This window comes from Rhododendron vialii, chromosome 5a (genome assembly GCF_030253575.1).
Source record: "Rhododendron vialii isolate Sample 1 chromosome 5a, ASM3025357v1".
NCBI classification, from domain to species: Eukaryota; Viridiplantae; Streptophyta; class Magnoliopsida; order Ericales; family Ericaceae; genus Rhododendron; species Rhododendron vialii.
In genome coordinates, this window is record NC_080561.1 from 12,766,631 (window position 1) to 12,782,843 (window position 16,213).

Sequence of the window (16,213 nt, forward strand, 5' to 3'; positions counted from 1 at the left end):
GGTCGAAGACTTTTTCTTTGGGTTGAGTTGGATTTCGCCGGGAATCATCCTGATCAACCACTTTGAATGGGGTGCGAGCGCGATAGATTCAAATTCCTTACATTCAGGGTGCATCGTCAACTACTCTATCCCATATCTAGATGAGGCCAGACTGATAGCCTCCATGTGGGCCTGCATAAGAAGGAAAGTGTGCTTGTGTTCTCCTACGTATGAGTTCTTTATTCCAATCGCAACTTCGATGGACAGCCCCTTCGAATAAAAGGAAGAAAGCAAGACGAATCTTCACTTTTTGAGTTTAGCCCTTTGACTTCTCTTTTAGAGGCTTTAGCAAGTGCCTTCAGGCACAGAATTCTTAACGACTTCCCGAAAAATTCGTTCATAGGTGTTCAACATAGTGAAAGATAGTTTGATTTTATTGTCATTGAAACGAGTTGCGCCGTACCTTTAGGCACAGACAATTCCTAGTCTATATAACTATGGAGCTCAGGTTTTTTGAAAAACTATGCGTCACTTGCTGATTGCTTGAGGCAGAAGCATAAATCCCAACCATTCATCTTGATCCAACGACTAGCAAGAGTCTAGGTTTACTCCTGCCATTCATCTTGATTCAACAACTTTTAGGTTTTTTGAAAAGTTATGTATGTGTCACACTTTTATTGGTCCAAATGCCTCCTATAAATCCTAACCATTGGATTTGTTACAGTGAACTATGATAACCCCCCCCCCCCCCCCCCCCCCCCCCCCCAACCAAATCTTCTTCGATCCCATTGCTATGCTGAGGGAGGTCGACAAGATCGACAGGAAGATCGAGCGGAACAAAGAGGTGGGCCCATCGGCTGGAGTTTTGGTTACTGTCAAGGATAATATTTGTACGGTGGACGACGTCTGGGTCTAGGGTTCTGGAACGGTATCGGCCGCCGTTTGATGCCATGGCGATGAGGGAGTTGAGTGAGAGTGGGTCTATTATGGTTGGGAAGACTAATTTGGATGAGTTTGGGATTGGGAGTACTACTGATGCTTCTGCATACCAGGTCAGGGTTTTGGTTATTATTATTATTATTTTTTAATCTCATTGTATCGTTTAGTCAAAATATCAATATTGGAACTTAATTAGTTTTTCTTTGTTTAGAGGCCAAGGGTGTTCGAAAAAGATTGTGAGGGAGTGCAGGATTTGTATAGAAGAAGATGAAGAGCATGAGATGGAGGCTCCCTGTGCGTGTAATGGAACTCTAAAGATGAAGGGTTTTTTTTCTTATTATTTGCTATTTGGTTAACAAATTTGATTCTGGGTTGGTGAGTCCTAAACCCTAAACCCTAAACAAGGATTGATTTTAAAAGTTTTTCATCAAACAACGTATAGTTTAGAATGCTATTTGGTTAACAAATTTGATTATGGGTCTTGTAGAATAAGTTAGATTAATGTATTTAGACTATGGAGATGTATTTGTGCCAGTGGTTTGATGTTTTTTTTTTTTTTTTGGGTTGCTCAAATTGATTTGTTAGTTGGATGTTGCTTGTATCTTTGGGCAATTATTGGCAAGTGGTGTTTGCAATGTTTTGCTTTGGTTTTCCTTTTTAATTAGTTCTTTGAGATGCATGAGTTGTATACTTGGGTTAGTTCTCTCTCCTTTTCGTTCCTTTTAGAAAACGCCCATTTGTTGAATCGTGATCAATGTAGTTTTAATTGTCTAAGTTCTAGCAGTTAATCTAATGAATAAGGCCGCCATGCTTAATTTGGTTTTCTAATGGTTCCATAGGTGAATTTGGTATTCAAAAGGCTAACAAAACTTGCTTAATTTTATCGCTCGCCCCTTTTAGTATCAATCTAAGGTTTAAATTGAGTATAGTCAACTTGATGCCGAAAATTAATGATCCATATGTGAAGCTTTTTAGAAGTCAGCTAGCCAGATAAAGGCACTTGCTAGTTGCTTTAAATTCGGGTCATTTGATAGGGACTGGTTATTCTCATTGGGGTATTCAGTTTGAGTTGGTTTAGCAATTTTTTCTATTGGTGGTTTAAGCATTAACGCTAAGAGTTTCTCTTTGCAGCACATGGCTATGGCTAAGTTAGGTAGAGCACAATGATTGTAGGCTCACACCGATCAATTGGAGCATAAGGTGTTTCAATTGAGGAAAACAAATAACGTGGCTCAAAACATAAAAGGCACATCGTTTCCTATTCTAGCATTTCCATGACTCTCTAGAAATGTGGAGGTTGGTGATGAGGAAAGAGCACATACCTCATTTTTTTAACGGCAAGAGCACACAAAATGGATAGTTCAACAGCTTAATTTTCATAAATCCTTAATTCGATAGGGGTTTATGTGCTTATTTTGTTCTTGGGTAATGTGTAAGCATCTCACCTATTTTTCGTTTCATTGCTCCCGGAAAAATATGGCAAAGTGGGATAGTGACAACTTAGAGAAGGACTACAAGCAACAAGAGTTGATAACGGGTCATCTTCTAGAGCTGCAATCCCAACATATTTGAACTCACATGCATCCTTATGTATGCATTTCTTGCAATCCCAACATCTTTGAACAAAGTTTTACTAATTTTTATTTCTAGGTGCAATCAATTTGGAACACATTAGAATGGCAATCACTCCATTTGTTTCAATTCTTTCATTTTTGGTTAATTGTTTGGGAAGGTTGTAGTCGATAAAGGAAGTATTTTTGGTTACCCAACCATGACTGTTATGTTAGCCGACATATGATTTCTTTGTTTTCTCTATTTTATGTATTAGGATTTGGGCAATTCATGTAGTTGATTTTAGGACATTTTGGGATGCTCCCAAGACTCGGATACATCTATATAACAATGGAGCTCAGATTTTTGAAATACTATATATGTGTCACTTGTTGATTGGTTGAGGTAGAAGCATAAATCCGAACCATTCATTTTGATCCAACGGCTAGCAAGAGTCCAGGTTTACTCCTGCCATTAAACGTAATTAGTGGATGGGTGGGATTAATTTGATCCAAGGGCTCCTTTCCCTCCACCTCATGCTCTCTCTCTCTCACATCTACCTTTCCCAGAGTACTCTGCAAGTCTGCATCTCACCTCTACTTTCCCCAGTCAGCCCCCCTCCCTCTCTCTCCCCCCCTCCTCTCTCTCTCTCACAAATAATTTCAAAATTCAAATCGACCTTACATCCTCTCTCTCTCTTACACGAATAACTCTCTCCCTCCCATCTTAAGAGTTTCAGGCTTTTCCAACAATGACGACGATTTCAAATTCGGCAGAGTTTCATGCGATATCAACTTCGACAGAGTTTCACGTGATTTCAAGTTTGACTATTCTGTATCGTCGTCGGAGCCATCTGCCGTTATCGTCTTCCACTCCAACTGTTGGCAGCTTCACTTCAACGATCCTAAAAAAATCCCCAAGCTGGTAAAAACCCCAATATTGGGGCTTTTTTTTTGGTTGAGTTTGTAAAGCTTTGATCAAGGTCGGTAAAAAGCTTTGATCAAATCATTCGCTTATGCTGGGTTTGTGAAGCTTAATCCTTCGATTATGGAAACGCCTACTAGGTGTTTGATAGACCATCTGTTATTTTCCTTTAGATAAGGTTTGTATTTTTTGCTGGTATAATTAGGATGCCCTCTTCCTTCTTTATTATTACCTTTGAATCCTTTTTGCGAAATTTGTTGTGGGTTTGTACAGCAAATGTAGTTCCTTTGGACTAATGATTTGTGGGTTCTGAATCACTTTGTGGAATTTGTTGTGGGTTTTGTTGAACAAGTCTTTAGTTGATAAGATTTCGGTAGACAAGCTGTGAAAGATCAGAGTTTCCAAGATGGTGGGGCCGGCGAAAGGAAAATGAAGAGGATTTGATTTCATCTATTAGTTGCTTGCTTAGTTGTTTCCAAGACTGGGAATTTTACCAACCGACAAGGTAACAAAAGTACAGAGAAAGAGAACTGATGTAGGTGAATTTGTTGGCCATACAGGACCAAAGACTAGGAGAAAGGTATGCTCTTTTCAAACTGTACTATTACGGAGTATTATTTTTCTTCGGAAGTTTGTGATTTTTTTGTTTGGTAGTGAAAAAGTGTCGGGGAAGAAGTGCACAAATGTCAACTGGTATGGCTCTTAAAGCTATTTTTCTTGAGGTTAGTTTTTTGAGCATCTCTACTATGTACTATATACAATGTTTGCTGATAATTGGGTTAAGAGTTATGCGTGCAATTTTTTTTGTGCGTAAATCACTCCATTTACCATGTGCCGGCAAAGTTCTGGTAATTCCAATGGTCAAATATCATCCGACTTCGATGAAGCTTGAACAAATATCTTTAGAATGTTAAAACAAGCACATCTATCGATGCCGATGTGAGACTAGATGGTCAAGTTTAAGGTTACCGAGACCCGTTTTTTGACCGATAAACGGAAGGATAAACGGAAGGGGAGCAATACTCATCCTGAGCTGCTATGCCTCATGCCTAGGCTATGCACGCACATATGTTTTATGATGTTTATTAAATCAAGTGGTCCTGTGGCTTATCATGAGAAAAACCTGATGCTTATGGTGCTTGTTTACCTTTACCGGGAGCTGTGCACTCGTCCTCGTTATGGCTTACATTGACATGATGAGAAATGCTAAGTGCAAAGAAAATCGGTAAAGAATTGGCCCTTAAAGTGTACATGAACGGTTCAGATGCACTGCACAGTGAATCTGAACCGTTCATATACACTTTAAGGGTCAATTCTTTGTCCCTAGCACTCCTCTAGCTATAATAGGTGGGGCGAAATCTGATGCTTACACCTGCCTCACTAGCTGCATGTAGCAAATATTGCTAGTGAACAAACTAAGATTGAATGATTGGTATAGAGGCGCCGGGGTAAGTCCAACAAGCCCCCGGGCTTGGGCAACCCCCACCATGGGGCAACCAAAAAAACAAAAAATTAAGCATGAAGTTTGTAATAAATATATAAGTTAGCGCGTAATGCTAATAGATAAGGTGTTTGGCCCAGTGGTAAGTCCATGTGTTTTCATTGAATATGGGCAAGTTCGAGTCTTGCTGAGGTAGTCTCCTTTTCTAGTGTTTTGATCTGCCCAAGGGCTGCCCCCTTTATCTTTGTTATTAGAACATCTTTTTTTTATGGGAGATTTAGTAGAAGGTCCACTGTAAGGATTTCTTAAAGCCTCGGGTCCACACTGTAATTTTATAACCTAAACAGTCCACATTGTAATTTTATAACATAACATAAGTCAAAAATACCCCCGTTTTTACTCCGTAGAAGAGACGTTCCCAAAACCTATACGCTACTGTTACCCAAAACCTATACTCTACTGTTACCTTCCCAAACCGATCGATCGGAGAAGACACGACTCCTTCGACTACGAACATCGGAGAAGACAAGACTACTCTGACTTCTCTATATCTGCCATTCTCTCTCTACTGTTCTTCAGAAATCGAGTTTTTTGAGAAATAGAGACAAGACGTATCAGGTAACAATTAGTTTACCTTTTGGCAGATTTGAAGCTGAAAAATTCATCAGAAATCGAGTTTGTTCAGAAATCGCGTTTCGCACAAAACATTTAGATTACCTTTTGGTGGATTTGAGTCCTTTGCTTAGGGTTTTACTCAGCAACTGCTATTGTCAATAATGTAAGGGAGAGAAGGCGATCAAGGAAGACGATCGAGAAGACGATCAAAGAAGACAATCGAAACATATTTTCTGACCGCTGGTGGATTGCGATCCTGTCTTTGGAAGACCGCTGGTGGATTGCAAGCACAATGCCCCGGTTTAAAAGTACGTATTTCAAAACATATTTTTTGTAATTTTACCAAGTTGCATAGTTCTTTGAGTGCTTGTCATTCGCCAATTAGATTTGTGCAATGTCGTCATTTTCTGTAATTTTAGCAAATTGCATAATTCTTTGAGTATGTATTTCATTTTTTGCGAGGATTTGTAACAGTATTGACATCTTTTCAAATTTTTTCTCTAATTTGAAAAAATGAGGAACGAGTGATTTTTGCAAGTACGTATTTCAAGGCTTGTGGTCAAGAACAAAATCTGGATTTAGGGAGGGACGTTCATAAGTCTATTGATGCTAGCCGCCCTGATGGGTGTTTGTTTGTGCAAAATGCCTTAGTCTCGATGTATGCCAGGTGTGGGGAAGTGGATGATGCTCGAAAGTTGTTTGACGAAATGCTCGAAAAGGATGTATGCTCCCATATGGGTTCACGGATACTGGGGAACGAGATTCATTGCGTTGCAATTCGTAGTAATCATTATTTCTATCCAATGAAGATAAAACACACAAAATATTGCATTTACAAAGATACAAAACTACAATTGCTGCACAAGTATTCTTTTCATCGATTGAAATTTTAAACTATGGACCAAGTTTTACACATCACAATTTCTGTTGTGTCCTCCATGTGTGCCTAAAGTGTTCCCAAATCCCAGTAAAACAAGTACAATTAGAAACTAGACACTTAATTTGGCGTGTGTCAAGAGAGTGTCGTGTCCATATCCGACGCGTGTTAATAATTGTACAAAATTGTAGAACCTCATTTCAATCCTCCTCCTCCTCTGTTGGTTAACAGTGTTAATTGAACAAAACCGTAGAACCGTAGAGAAAGTATTATTCCAAACGGTATTATGAAATTTCATTAACCAGTGTTAGAGAAAAGGGGCAAGAGTGCCAGGCAATTAACACTGTTAATTAAAGGAGAAAGTTATATCATAATATTAATTAACAGTGTTAAATGACCAGCCTGAATTGATAGCCCTTTTTTTAGATGATCTGATCTTCTCTTTTGTAACCATTGGGATTGTATTGCTTGCAATTTCTGTTTAATCTTAACATTTTTTCTTTCAAAACTCTTGATTAATTTTTGAAAACACTTTGCGATATGCAGTGCTGTGATATGGAGTTCTGAAGCTAACATGCTACACATTAAAGTTGAAGACATACAAAATCTATTATTTGAAGATGCAACATCTAACCGGGTAAAAATATTAAGACGCTTTTCTTTTTGTGTGTAGACTGTTTGCCTGAACTTGCTCTCCAATACAAAGCTAGATGTAAAAATTTTGACGCGCTATTCTTTTTGTGTAGATGTAAACTATTTTAATCGTATTTCACTGATAAAAAATTAATAACAATGTGTAGATGCATATGTAAATGTGCTCATGAAACACCATTTTGACGTTTTGCCGAAGTTTGACTTGAATACTCCAATACCGAAATCATTCATCTTCAGCAGCTTCTTCTTGGTAACAAACTAAAAGTTTTTTAAAAAAATTGTATTTTTCACATACACATTGAATACTCCAGTACTGAAAAAATTTGTTTTTGTTTTTGTGTGCAAATAGGACACGATCCGAAACAAAGACCAAAACAAAGTGAAGGCAATACTTGGAAAAGTAATGAGAAAATCTGTAGGGGCAAGATTTCTTCTTTTTCCAATACTCGTTCGATTCCATTGGACATTGCTTGTTCTTGATAAAGATGAAGGATATTGGAAGTTCTACAACTTAACTCTAAAACCACTTTTTAAGAGCTACACATTGTTTGTTTCCTTCTAAAATAGAGGCAAGTTATTGCGGCATATGTCAACATTGACCAAAGAGAACCCTGCAAAAGAAATATTACTGACAAAGTGGAGATTCAGGAAAACTCCCCCCAACAACCAGTGGGAAGGAAAGTATTGTTTATAACTTTTTATCCGAAAAAACTCCAACTACTATTAATTGACAATGTTAGTTCCCAATCTTATTAATTAACTGAATTTTAAATTCTTGCAGTGTTGATTGTGCTAGTGTCGTCTTTTCGATAATCAAGAAGTATCAGTCAAATGAAGAGCAAACAAGTGAAATAACAAAAGAAGAATGCAGGAAAATCTGAGCAGACTTGATACATTTATTCATGCAGTGTTGAGTATTCTATTGGTGTATTAAGTCTCACTTGCCCATTCCTTTTGACTATTAATTTTTGGAACTTGCAACTGTTAGCAAGGTTAGAAAGGTTTAATTTCTGGAACTTTCAACTATTAACATGTGTACTTCTGTTTCCGTGCAACTTTCCCAAGGCTTAGTAAGGTTTCAAGTTCTGCATATACCTTTTTGTCTCAAGTATAAAATGTAATGTACTAAGTTTGTGTCTGCTCCTTCCAATGTATGGCAAATCTAAGTTGGTACATGTTGTGTCCTCGTGTGTCCTGTGTCTTGTGTCTAATGCATAATTGATGTGTAAGCTTGAATTTGCTGCAAGTTTTGTTTGGATTCACTAACAGTGTTAAATGACTGGCTTTCTTTTCGAAAGAATGTGTTAACACTGTTAATCAAACAGAGAATGATATATGACCATGTTGATTACCAGTGTTAAATGACCAGCATTCTTTTCGAAAGAAAGGGTTAGATTTAACACTGTTAATTAAAGGAGAAAGTTATATCACAATATTGATTAACAGTGTTAAATGACCGACTTTCTTTTCGAAAGAAAGCGTTAAAAGCGTTTGGTGTGTATGGAAGAATAAATTAAGACTGCAATGCAACTAACATTGTTAATTAATGGAGAAAGTTATATCATAATATTGATTAACAGTGTTAAATGACCGATTTTCTTTTTGAAAGAATGGGTTAACACTATTAATCAAACAGAGAATGGTATATGACCATGTTGATTACCAGTGTTAAATGACAAACTTCCTTTTCGAAAGAAAGGGTTAAAAGCATGCGGTGTTTGACCGGGGTTTCAATTGTCGTCCTCTGCGCTTTGCGAACAATCAAAAGTTAGGAAAATGTATATCACAATATTAATTAACACTGTTAATTAAATTGCTCAAAGTTTTGTGATAATATTGATTAACAGTGTTAAATGATCAGCTTTCCTTTCGAAAGAAAGAGTTAAAAGCGTGCGGTGTTCGATCGGAGTTCCAATCATCGTCCTTTGCGCTTTGCAAGTAACAATCAAGTGCTAGGGAAAAATAATAGGTACAGAAAATCTTAACAAAGAAAAGGGCCATGACTGGTGTGTAAGGAAGAATAACTGAAAAGTATAATGTAATTAACACTGTTAATTAAAGGAGAAAGTTATATCACAATATTGATTAACAGTGTTAAATGACCGGCTTTCTTTTTGAAACAAAGGGTTAACACTGTTAATCAAACAGAGAATGGTATATGACCATGTTGATTACCAGTGTCAAATGACCAGCTTTCTTTTCGAAAGAAAGAGTTAAAAGCGCGCGGTGTTCAATCAGAGTTCCAATCATCATCTTTCTGCGCTTTGTGAGTAACAAACAGGTGCTAGGGAAAAATAATAGCTACAGAAAACCTTAACAAAGAAAAGGGGCATGACTGGTGTGTGAGGAAGAATAACTGAAGAGTGCAATGCAATTAACACTGTTAATTAAAGGAGAAAGTTATATCACAATATTGATTAGCAGTGTTAAATGACCAGCTTTCTTTTCGAAACAAAGGGTTAACACTGTTAATCAAACAGAGAATGGTATATGACCATGTTGATTACCAGTGTTAAATGACCAACTTTCTTTTCGAAAGAAAGGATTAGATTTAACACTGTTAATTAAAGGAGAAAGTTATATCACAATATTGATTAACAGTGTTAAATGACCGGCTTTCTTTTCGAAAGAAAGAGTTAAAAGCGTTTGGTGTGTAAGGAAGAATAAATTAAAAGTGCAATGCAACTAACATTGTTAATTAATGGAGAAAGTTATATCATAATATTGATTAACAGTGTTAAATAACCGGTTTTCTTTTTGAAAGAATGGGTTAACACTGTTAATCAAACAAAGAATGGTATATGACCATGTTGATTACCAGTGTTAAATGACAAACTTCCTTTTCGAAAGAAAGAGTTAAAAGCGTGCGGTGTTTGACCGGGGTTTCAATTGTCGTCCTCTGTGCTTTTCGAACAATCAAAAGTTAGAGAAAGGTATATCACAATATTTATTAATACTGTTAATTAAATTGCTCAAAGTTATGTGATAATATTGATTAACAGTGTTAAATGATCAGCTTTCCTTTCGAAAGAAAGAGTTAAAAGCGTGCGGTGTTCAATCGGAGTTCCAATCATCGTCCTTTGCGCTTTGCAAGTAACAATCAAGTGCTAGGGAAAAATAATAGGCACAGAAAATCTTAACAAAGAAAAAGGGCATGACTGGTGTGTAAGGAAGAATAAATGAATAGTACAATGCAATTAACACTGTTAATTAAAAGAGAAAGTTATATCACAATATTGATTAACAGTGTTAAATGACCGGCTTTCTTTTTGAAACAAAGGGTTAACACTGTTAATCAAACAGAGAATGGTATATGACCATGTTGATTACCAGTGTTAAATGACCAGCTTTCTTTTCGAAAGAAAGAGTTAAAAGCGTGCGGTGTTCAATCGGAGTTCTAATCATCATCTTCTGCGCTTTGCGAGTAACAATCAGGTGCTAGGAAAAAATAATAGCTACAGAAAAAATTCAAGCCTTGTAAGGTTGAAGTATAAATTGAATTATTTCCAGATTTTCTTATGGTGTGTTCGAATCCAAGTTCAGAGAGTAGCAACCAAAACCCAATCTCAAAAGGCATACACGATGAAATTCCTTTACCAAAGTGAAATTCCTTCACCAAAAAAATTCGTAGTAGCTAATTCTGATCTTAGAGGTCCACCTGCCTACAAGAGCAAATCTACATCAACTAAGGAAGACATGTAAAATAGAGAATGGTATATGACCATGTTGATTACCAGTGTTCAATGACCAGCTTTCTTTTCGAAAGAAAGGGTTAGATTTAACACTGTTAATTAAAGGAGAAAGTTATATCACAATATTGATTAACGGTGTTAAATGACCGGTTTTCTTTTCGAAAGAATGGGTTAACATTGTTAATCAAACTGAGAATGGTATATGACCATGTTGATTACTAGTGTTAAATGACCAGCTTTCTTTTCGAAAGAAAGAGTTAAAAGCATGCGGTGTTCAATCGGAGTTCCAATCATCGTCCTCTGCGCTTTGCGAGTAACAATCAGGTGCTAGGGAAAAATAATAGCTACAGAAAACCTTAACAAAGAAAAGGGGCATGACTGGTGTGTGAGGAAGAATAACTGAAGAATGCAATGCAATTAACAATGTTAATTAAAGGAGAAAGTTATCACAATATTGATTAACAGTGTTAAATGACCCAGAATGAATAATTGCACATCATTTTTTTAGAATGAATAATTGAAGTAACATCCACCATACCAATTTATACGAAGATAGCATAACCAAAATATACAGAGATGACCAACATAAAGTTTCATAAAACTGAAGACACTCATAAACTGCATAAAACTGAAGACACTCATAAACTGCATAGTACTAAAAATCTTCTCAACCAGTATCGCAATACTCGACTTATTGGAAACGCAATGTAAAACTAAACAAACTCCCAGTTCATAAACTTTTGTGAAGAAGAATGCAGAAAGACTTTAATGTGTCATTTAAGAATCAACTAAGAAGAGGTTCCTTGCAAGTCCTTTTGTTGTGCCTCGCAATGGTCCCGCACCTAAGAACAATTAAGTAGTCTCTTTACTTGTATGGATATGAATTCCAACAAAACAATGTACTATTAAAAATGTAAAGAATCAATCATCCGTAGCCCCTTTGCATGTCCTGCGGTTGTGGTGAGAAAGCTTATGGCACCTCGCACATTTCATTGGCCTAGCAGAGGATTGTTCTTCACCCCTAGAACGAATGCGCTTTACGCAAGGTCTTGCAGCTTGCCTCCTATTTTTTGGAGCTTTGATAACCCGAGTACTTCCTTGTGTGAAGTCAGGAATATCCATAGCTAGAATTGGATGGATATTATCTTGATATGTGAGCCGATATGACTCAACATGATAAAACGGATCAATGTAACCAGCCAAGGATCCCTCCGCTCCACAAGTCTTGACTAAAACCGTTGCGGCATAAGCACATAAAAAACCATTGTATTGCCAGGCTCCACAAGAACATGTCCCTTCCTCAAGATTTACTAGAACAGCAGGTACAGATTTCACCTCATACAAGCCGGTTTTTGATTTATAAACCCTCCACGACCTCCCCTTGTCAATCCTCTTAGCTAACTTTGCATCCATGTTCGGACAAATCTGAGAAACCCAACGCGATGCTTCTTCTCTTCTACGCGACATTTGAATCATAATTTTGGACCTCAACTCTTCAACTAAATTCATTATCAGCATAAGCCGTGCAGCAAGTATCCAGTTATTGAAGGACTCAATAGCACTAGAACTCATCTCTCCGTATCGATGCCCTTGAAAATAAGCATTAGTCCAATGTTGTTTTGGAACACTTGCAATAAACGTCTTGGCCTTATCTCTCCCATGCTCGTAGAACTTAGCCTCACATATCATATAAGCTGATACCGATGGAGCATAAGCGATAGTATTAAACAATTTAACCAACCTATTTCGATAACTCTGTCGAAACCGTCCAGGGAAGTGATCCTTCAAATTGAATTGAAGATGATACAAATAGTAAGCATGATGACAATCAGGAAAAATAGTTGGTATGTTACTCACGAGACCATGGTTGCGATCACTAATGAAAGTAATAGGCCGTGTAGACAAGATAGTCTTTAAAATCCGAAGAAACCACAACCAATTACAATCATTTTCTGCATTCACAATAGCAAACGCCAGGGGAAATAAACCTGCAACACAAAAAAGAATCCCAAAACAAACAAAAATAAGATGGAACTCCACTTAGATGTAGTTCTAGTTAAAGAAACATTAATCTACTTAATAAAAATAAATACTGATACAAAATTTGACCAACCCCAAAATGTCACACAAAGTGCCTGTCTAGAGACAAGGTGCTCACTTCTCAGGCCAACCATTACTAGAATAAAACAAAAACCGCGACCTTTTAAAACTATGGAAAGCTGACTGATATGTATGAAAACAAATAGATATGGATATGTATGGAAACCTAGGCTTTGTCTTATACCAATCATAGAACAAGCAGATAAATAGATATGAATATCTAAAGAATACATTCAAAATAAAAAATAACACAAAAAAGTACCTTGATCTGCATCTTTTCCTGTAGCAGCAAGAAGACACCCCTTGAATCTGCCTTTGAGATGTGTCCCATCAAGGCAAAGGAATGGTCGACAATGATTAAACCCTGTGATACATGCATTGAACGACACAAAGAGCCTCGAGAATTCCTTGCTGACAGGATCAACTTCAAGCTTTAATAAGCTCCCTGGATTTGCAATTTTGGCAGCTTCAACGTACCACCTCAACTTATCAAATGAACTTTTATAGTCTCCAAATATTTCCCCCTAGCCTTCTCCACTCCTAACCATGCATGGTGGTATGATAAATCCAAACCGTACTTGTCCAGAAATAAATCCAACAGATCCATAGGTGATGTGTTATTCTTTTTCTGAACCATACTAGTAACCTCACTAGCAACTAAACTAGATATCACCCGTTTATGTTTATTCGTTCGATAGGTTGAACCACAACCATGCTCGTTTACCAGTTTTTTAATCCAAAACTCTATGCTTGAGTGATCCAAAATGGCATGCACATACCATCCACAGCTAGAAATCGAACACTTTGCAGTCACACGATACTTGTCATTTTTAACAAGATCATACATAAAACCATTTTCAATAGCATATCGCTGCAAAGTTGCCCTAAACTCCTTCACACCACCAGTAAATACTTGCCCAACCTCATAGATCAAGTTGGCTCAACCCGTTGTCAAGTACCTAGTTTCAGTATGGCGACAAAATTCCTCCAAAGGTTCTTCTCTTTCAACAACAGCGACAGGACCACTAGAACTACCAACTTCTACTCCACTACTAATACTTCCAAGTGTTCCTCCACTACTAATACTTCCAACCGTTTGTCCACTACAAGATTTAATCACCTCAACCTTAGCATCTATTCTATCAGTAGTAGGATACAAATACAACATATTATCAAAAGATTCTTCATTGTCAAGCTCACAATCACTCCCATCCAACACATATGACAATGAGAAACTACCAATGCATAAGTTGTTCCATCTATCACAAATCTTTCTTAAAACATGCTCCAATCGAATGCCACCAGATATCCTCACAACAAGAACCTGCGATACATACCTACACAACAATATTTTGGTTGTATCCATCGCACAAAAAAACACACCTACAATAATATTTGTTTGATATAATCAGTCGATTTGTAAACTATCTAATGCCTCAAAAACACTATTTATACTCATAATATTCAAACAGATTTCATAAACAGTCTGGTGTGTGTTTAATAATCATTTACAGTCTAAATGCAAAAAGTGACCATGTCCAAAATCCTTAAAGCTGCAGTGTGAATTCTCCAATTTGCAGTCTAATTTTTTTTCAAAAGTGTGTAAGCCCTAGGTGCTTAAATTTGCAGTTTATATTCTCCTTGGTGTTTGTGATCATCTAATCTAAACTCTGTCAACATTGAAAGCACATACCGAACATTCAACTCAAAGGTACAATAAAACTTACATTATCATCAAAGGCATAAAGCAAACGTTATCATCAAAGTCACAATTGAACATTTAATTACAATCAAAACATTTTCTGTAATCGATTAGAACAAATTAGAACAAAAAGAAATCATCAAAAAACGAACCTTTGCTCAAATCGATTCAGTTCGAGCTCGGATCAACGGAGAACAGGATCCTGTGTCTTGATCTAGACTGCACGAAAGAGGTTGAACAAACTGGTGAGAAATCCTGATCGATCTACACTGCGCGATCTCTATCGCAATCTCTCTCTCTCTCTCTCGTAATCGTCGTTTATGCACGTACAATTTGAAGTTTATTAAAGAAGGGGCAATTTTGTCCCACTAAAAAATGAAGTTGGACCCGAGGAGTTAAAAAAAAGGATGGGCTGGACTAGAAGTGTTGTGGAAAAATGAGATGGACTGGGGCTGTTACAAATTGGTATAATGGGCCTTACAACAATTTTTTATTTTTTTATTTGCTTAATCCTCCTACTATTACTTTTTTTTTTGTTTAATTTTTTCATATGATTTCTACTATTAAAAGTTAAAGGGTATATTTGGTAAATTAAACTTTGTTGTAATATAGTATCTTTTTATGTTTTGGTCAAACTATTTTACTTTCATAATCCTTTCGATTACAATACCTGATGCATATAGACGTTAAAATGTCTATAATGATAAGTTTTACTCACTTATTTTTAACCTTAGCTTTTTTGCTAAAAAGGACTTTTATTTGTTTAATTTTTCAAGAGTTAGTTTAATGATGTAGTATGTAGTAAGGGTATTTATGTCTTTTTGTATTGGGTCTATATATAGGTGTTGGAGGCCTTTATTTTGATAGCTTTTATCATTTTGAACAAATATTATCAAGAGCTAGTCTCTTTTGTATCCCATTTGGGAGTTTCTCTCTCTACATTATCTATGGGTATTTGGATTTGCATCATTTGGAATCAGAGCTTCTAGGCTCGATACCCACCATTCATCTCGCCGGTGACTTCACCGGAAACCTAAATCTCACCGGAAACCTAAAACGGAGCCAAAAAATCTTGCCGGAGCCCCAAAATCACTCCAAATCCTCAGATCTATCCAACCCAACACCCTATACTTCGATTTCGACCCTATTTAGCCCTGAATCGAACCCAAAACCCTTCGGATCTGACCTGTTTGAACTTGAATCAGCCATTTCGGCACTGTTCAAGCTCGATCTACCCATTTTGGCACTGTTCGGACATGTTTGAACAAAACCCAGCCTTGTTCGAGCTCAAATCTGTCATTTCGGAACTCAAATCAAAGTTTCAAACCCAGATCTGCCTATTTCGGACCATTTTGGAACTGTTTCGGAGCTGCTACAGTGATTCCGAGTCTGCTACAGTGATTTCGGAACTGCTACAGTGATTTTGAGACTACTATAGTGATTCCAGAGTTTGCTACAGTGATTTCAAGTCAGATCTGTGAGTTTTGAGAGTTTTCGGACTGATTTTTGCTAATTTTGGACAAGATCTAAGGTGGGTAAGTGTCGATTCCTTATTTTCTTTGCTGGGTTGTTGCTAGATTGCTCCGTAGTTGTCGATTTGAGTATGGTTATGGTGATTATGTGTTTTTGGGGTTGTTCTGTTGAAATTGGCGGCTGAGTTGACTGAGATTTCATTATTTGGGGTGGATTTACTTGTTTGGAGTTGAATTTGGGTATTGTAATGGCTTATCGGGCTAGAG

At 37.0% G+C, this 16,213-nt stretch overlaps 2 protein-coding genes and 1 long non-coding RNA gene across 3 annotated transcripts in view; 2 read left to right on the forward strand and 1 right to left on the reverse strand.

The window, feature by feature from the left end:
- Positions 1 to 724: 724 nt before the first annotated feature.
- On the forward strand, positions 725 to 1,242 carry LOC131328059 (uncharacterized). The gene is made up of 2 exons (XR_009200350.1): positions 725 to 1,031; positions 1,130 to 1,242. It is a non-coding gene; the product is annotated as an uncharacterized LOC131328059 (long non-coding RNA).
- A 1,150-nt stretch (positions 1,243 to 2,392) lies between these two features.
- LOC131328056 (uncharacterized) overlaps positions 2,393 to 16,213 on the forward strand; it is a 29,536-nt gene continuing 15,715 nt past the window's right edge. The window contains exons 1-2 of the mRNA XM_058361192.1: positions 2,393 to 3,973; positions 4,048 to 4,086. The gene's annotated coding sequence lies outside the window, so the exon portion shown is untranslated. The remainder of the gene's footprint in view (positions 3,974 to 4,047; positions 4,087 to 16,213) is intronic.
- On the reverse strand, positions 11,594 to 15,683 carry LOC131327588 (uncharacterized). The gene is made up of 7 exons (XM_058360737.1): positions 15,661 to 15,683; positions 13,732 to 14,109; positions 13,318 to 13,656; positions 13,035 to 13,252; positions 12,957 to 12,992; positions 12,786 to 12,848; positions 11,594 to 12,660 (listed from the first exon to the last, which is right to left on the reverse strand). The coding sequence occupies exons 1-7, from the start codon at positions 15,681 to 15,683 to the stop codon at positions 11,594 to 11,596; spliced, it is 2,124 nt and encodes a 707-aa protein (XP_058216720.1).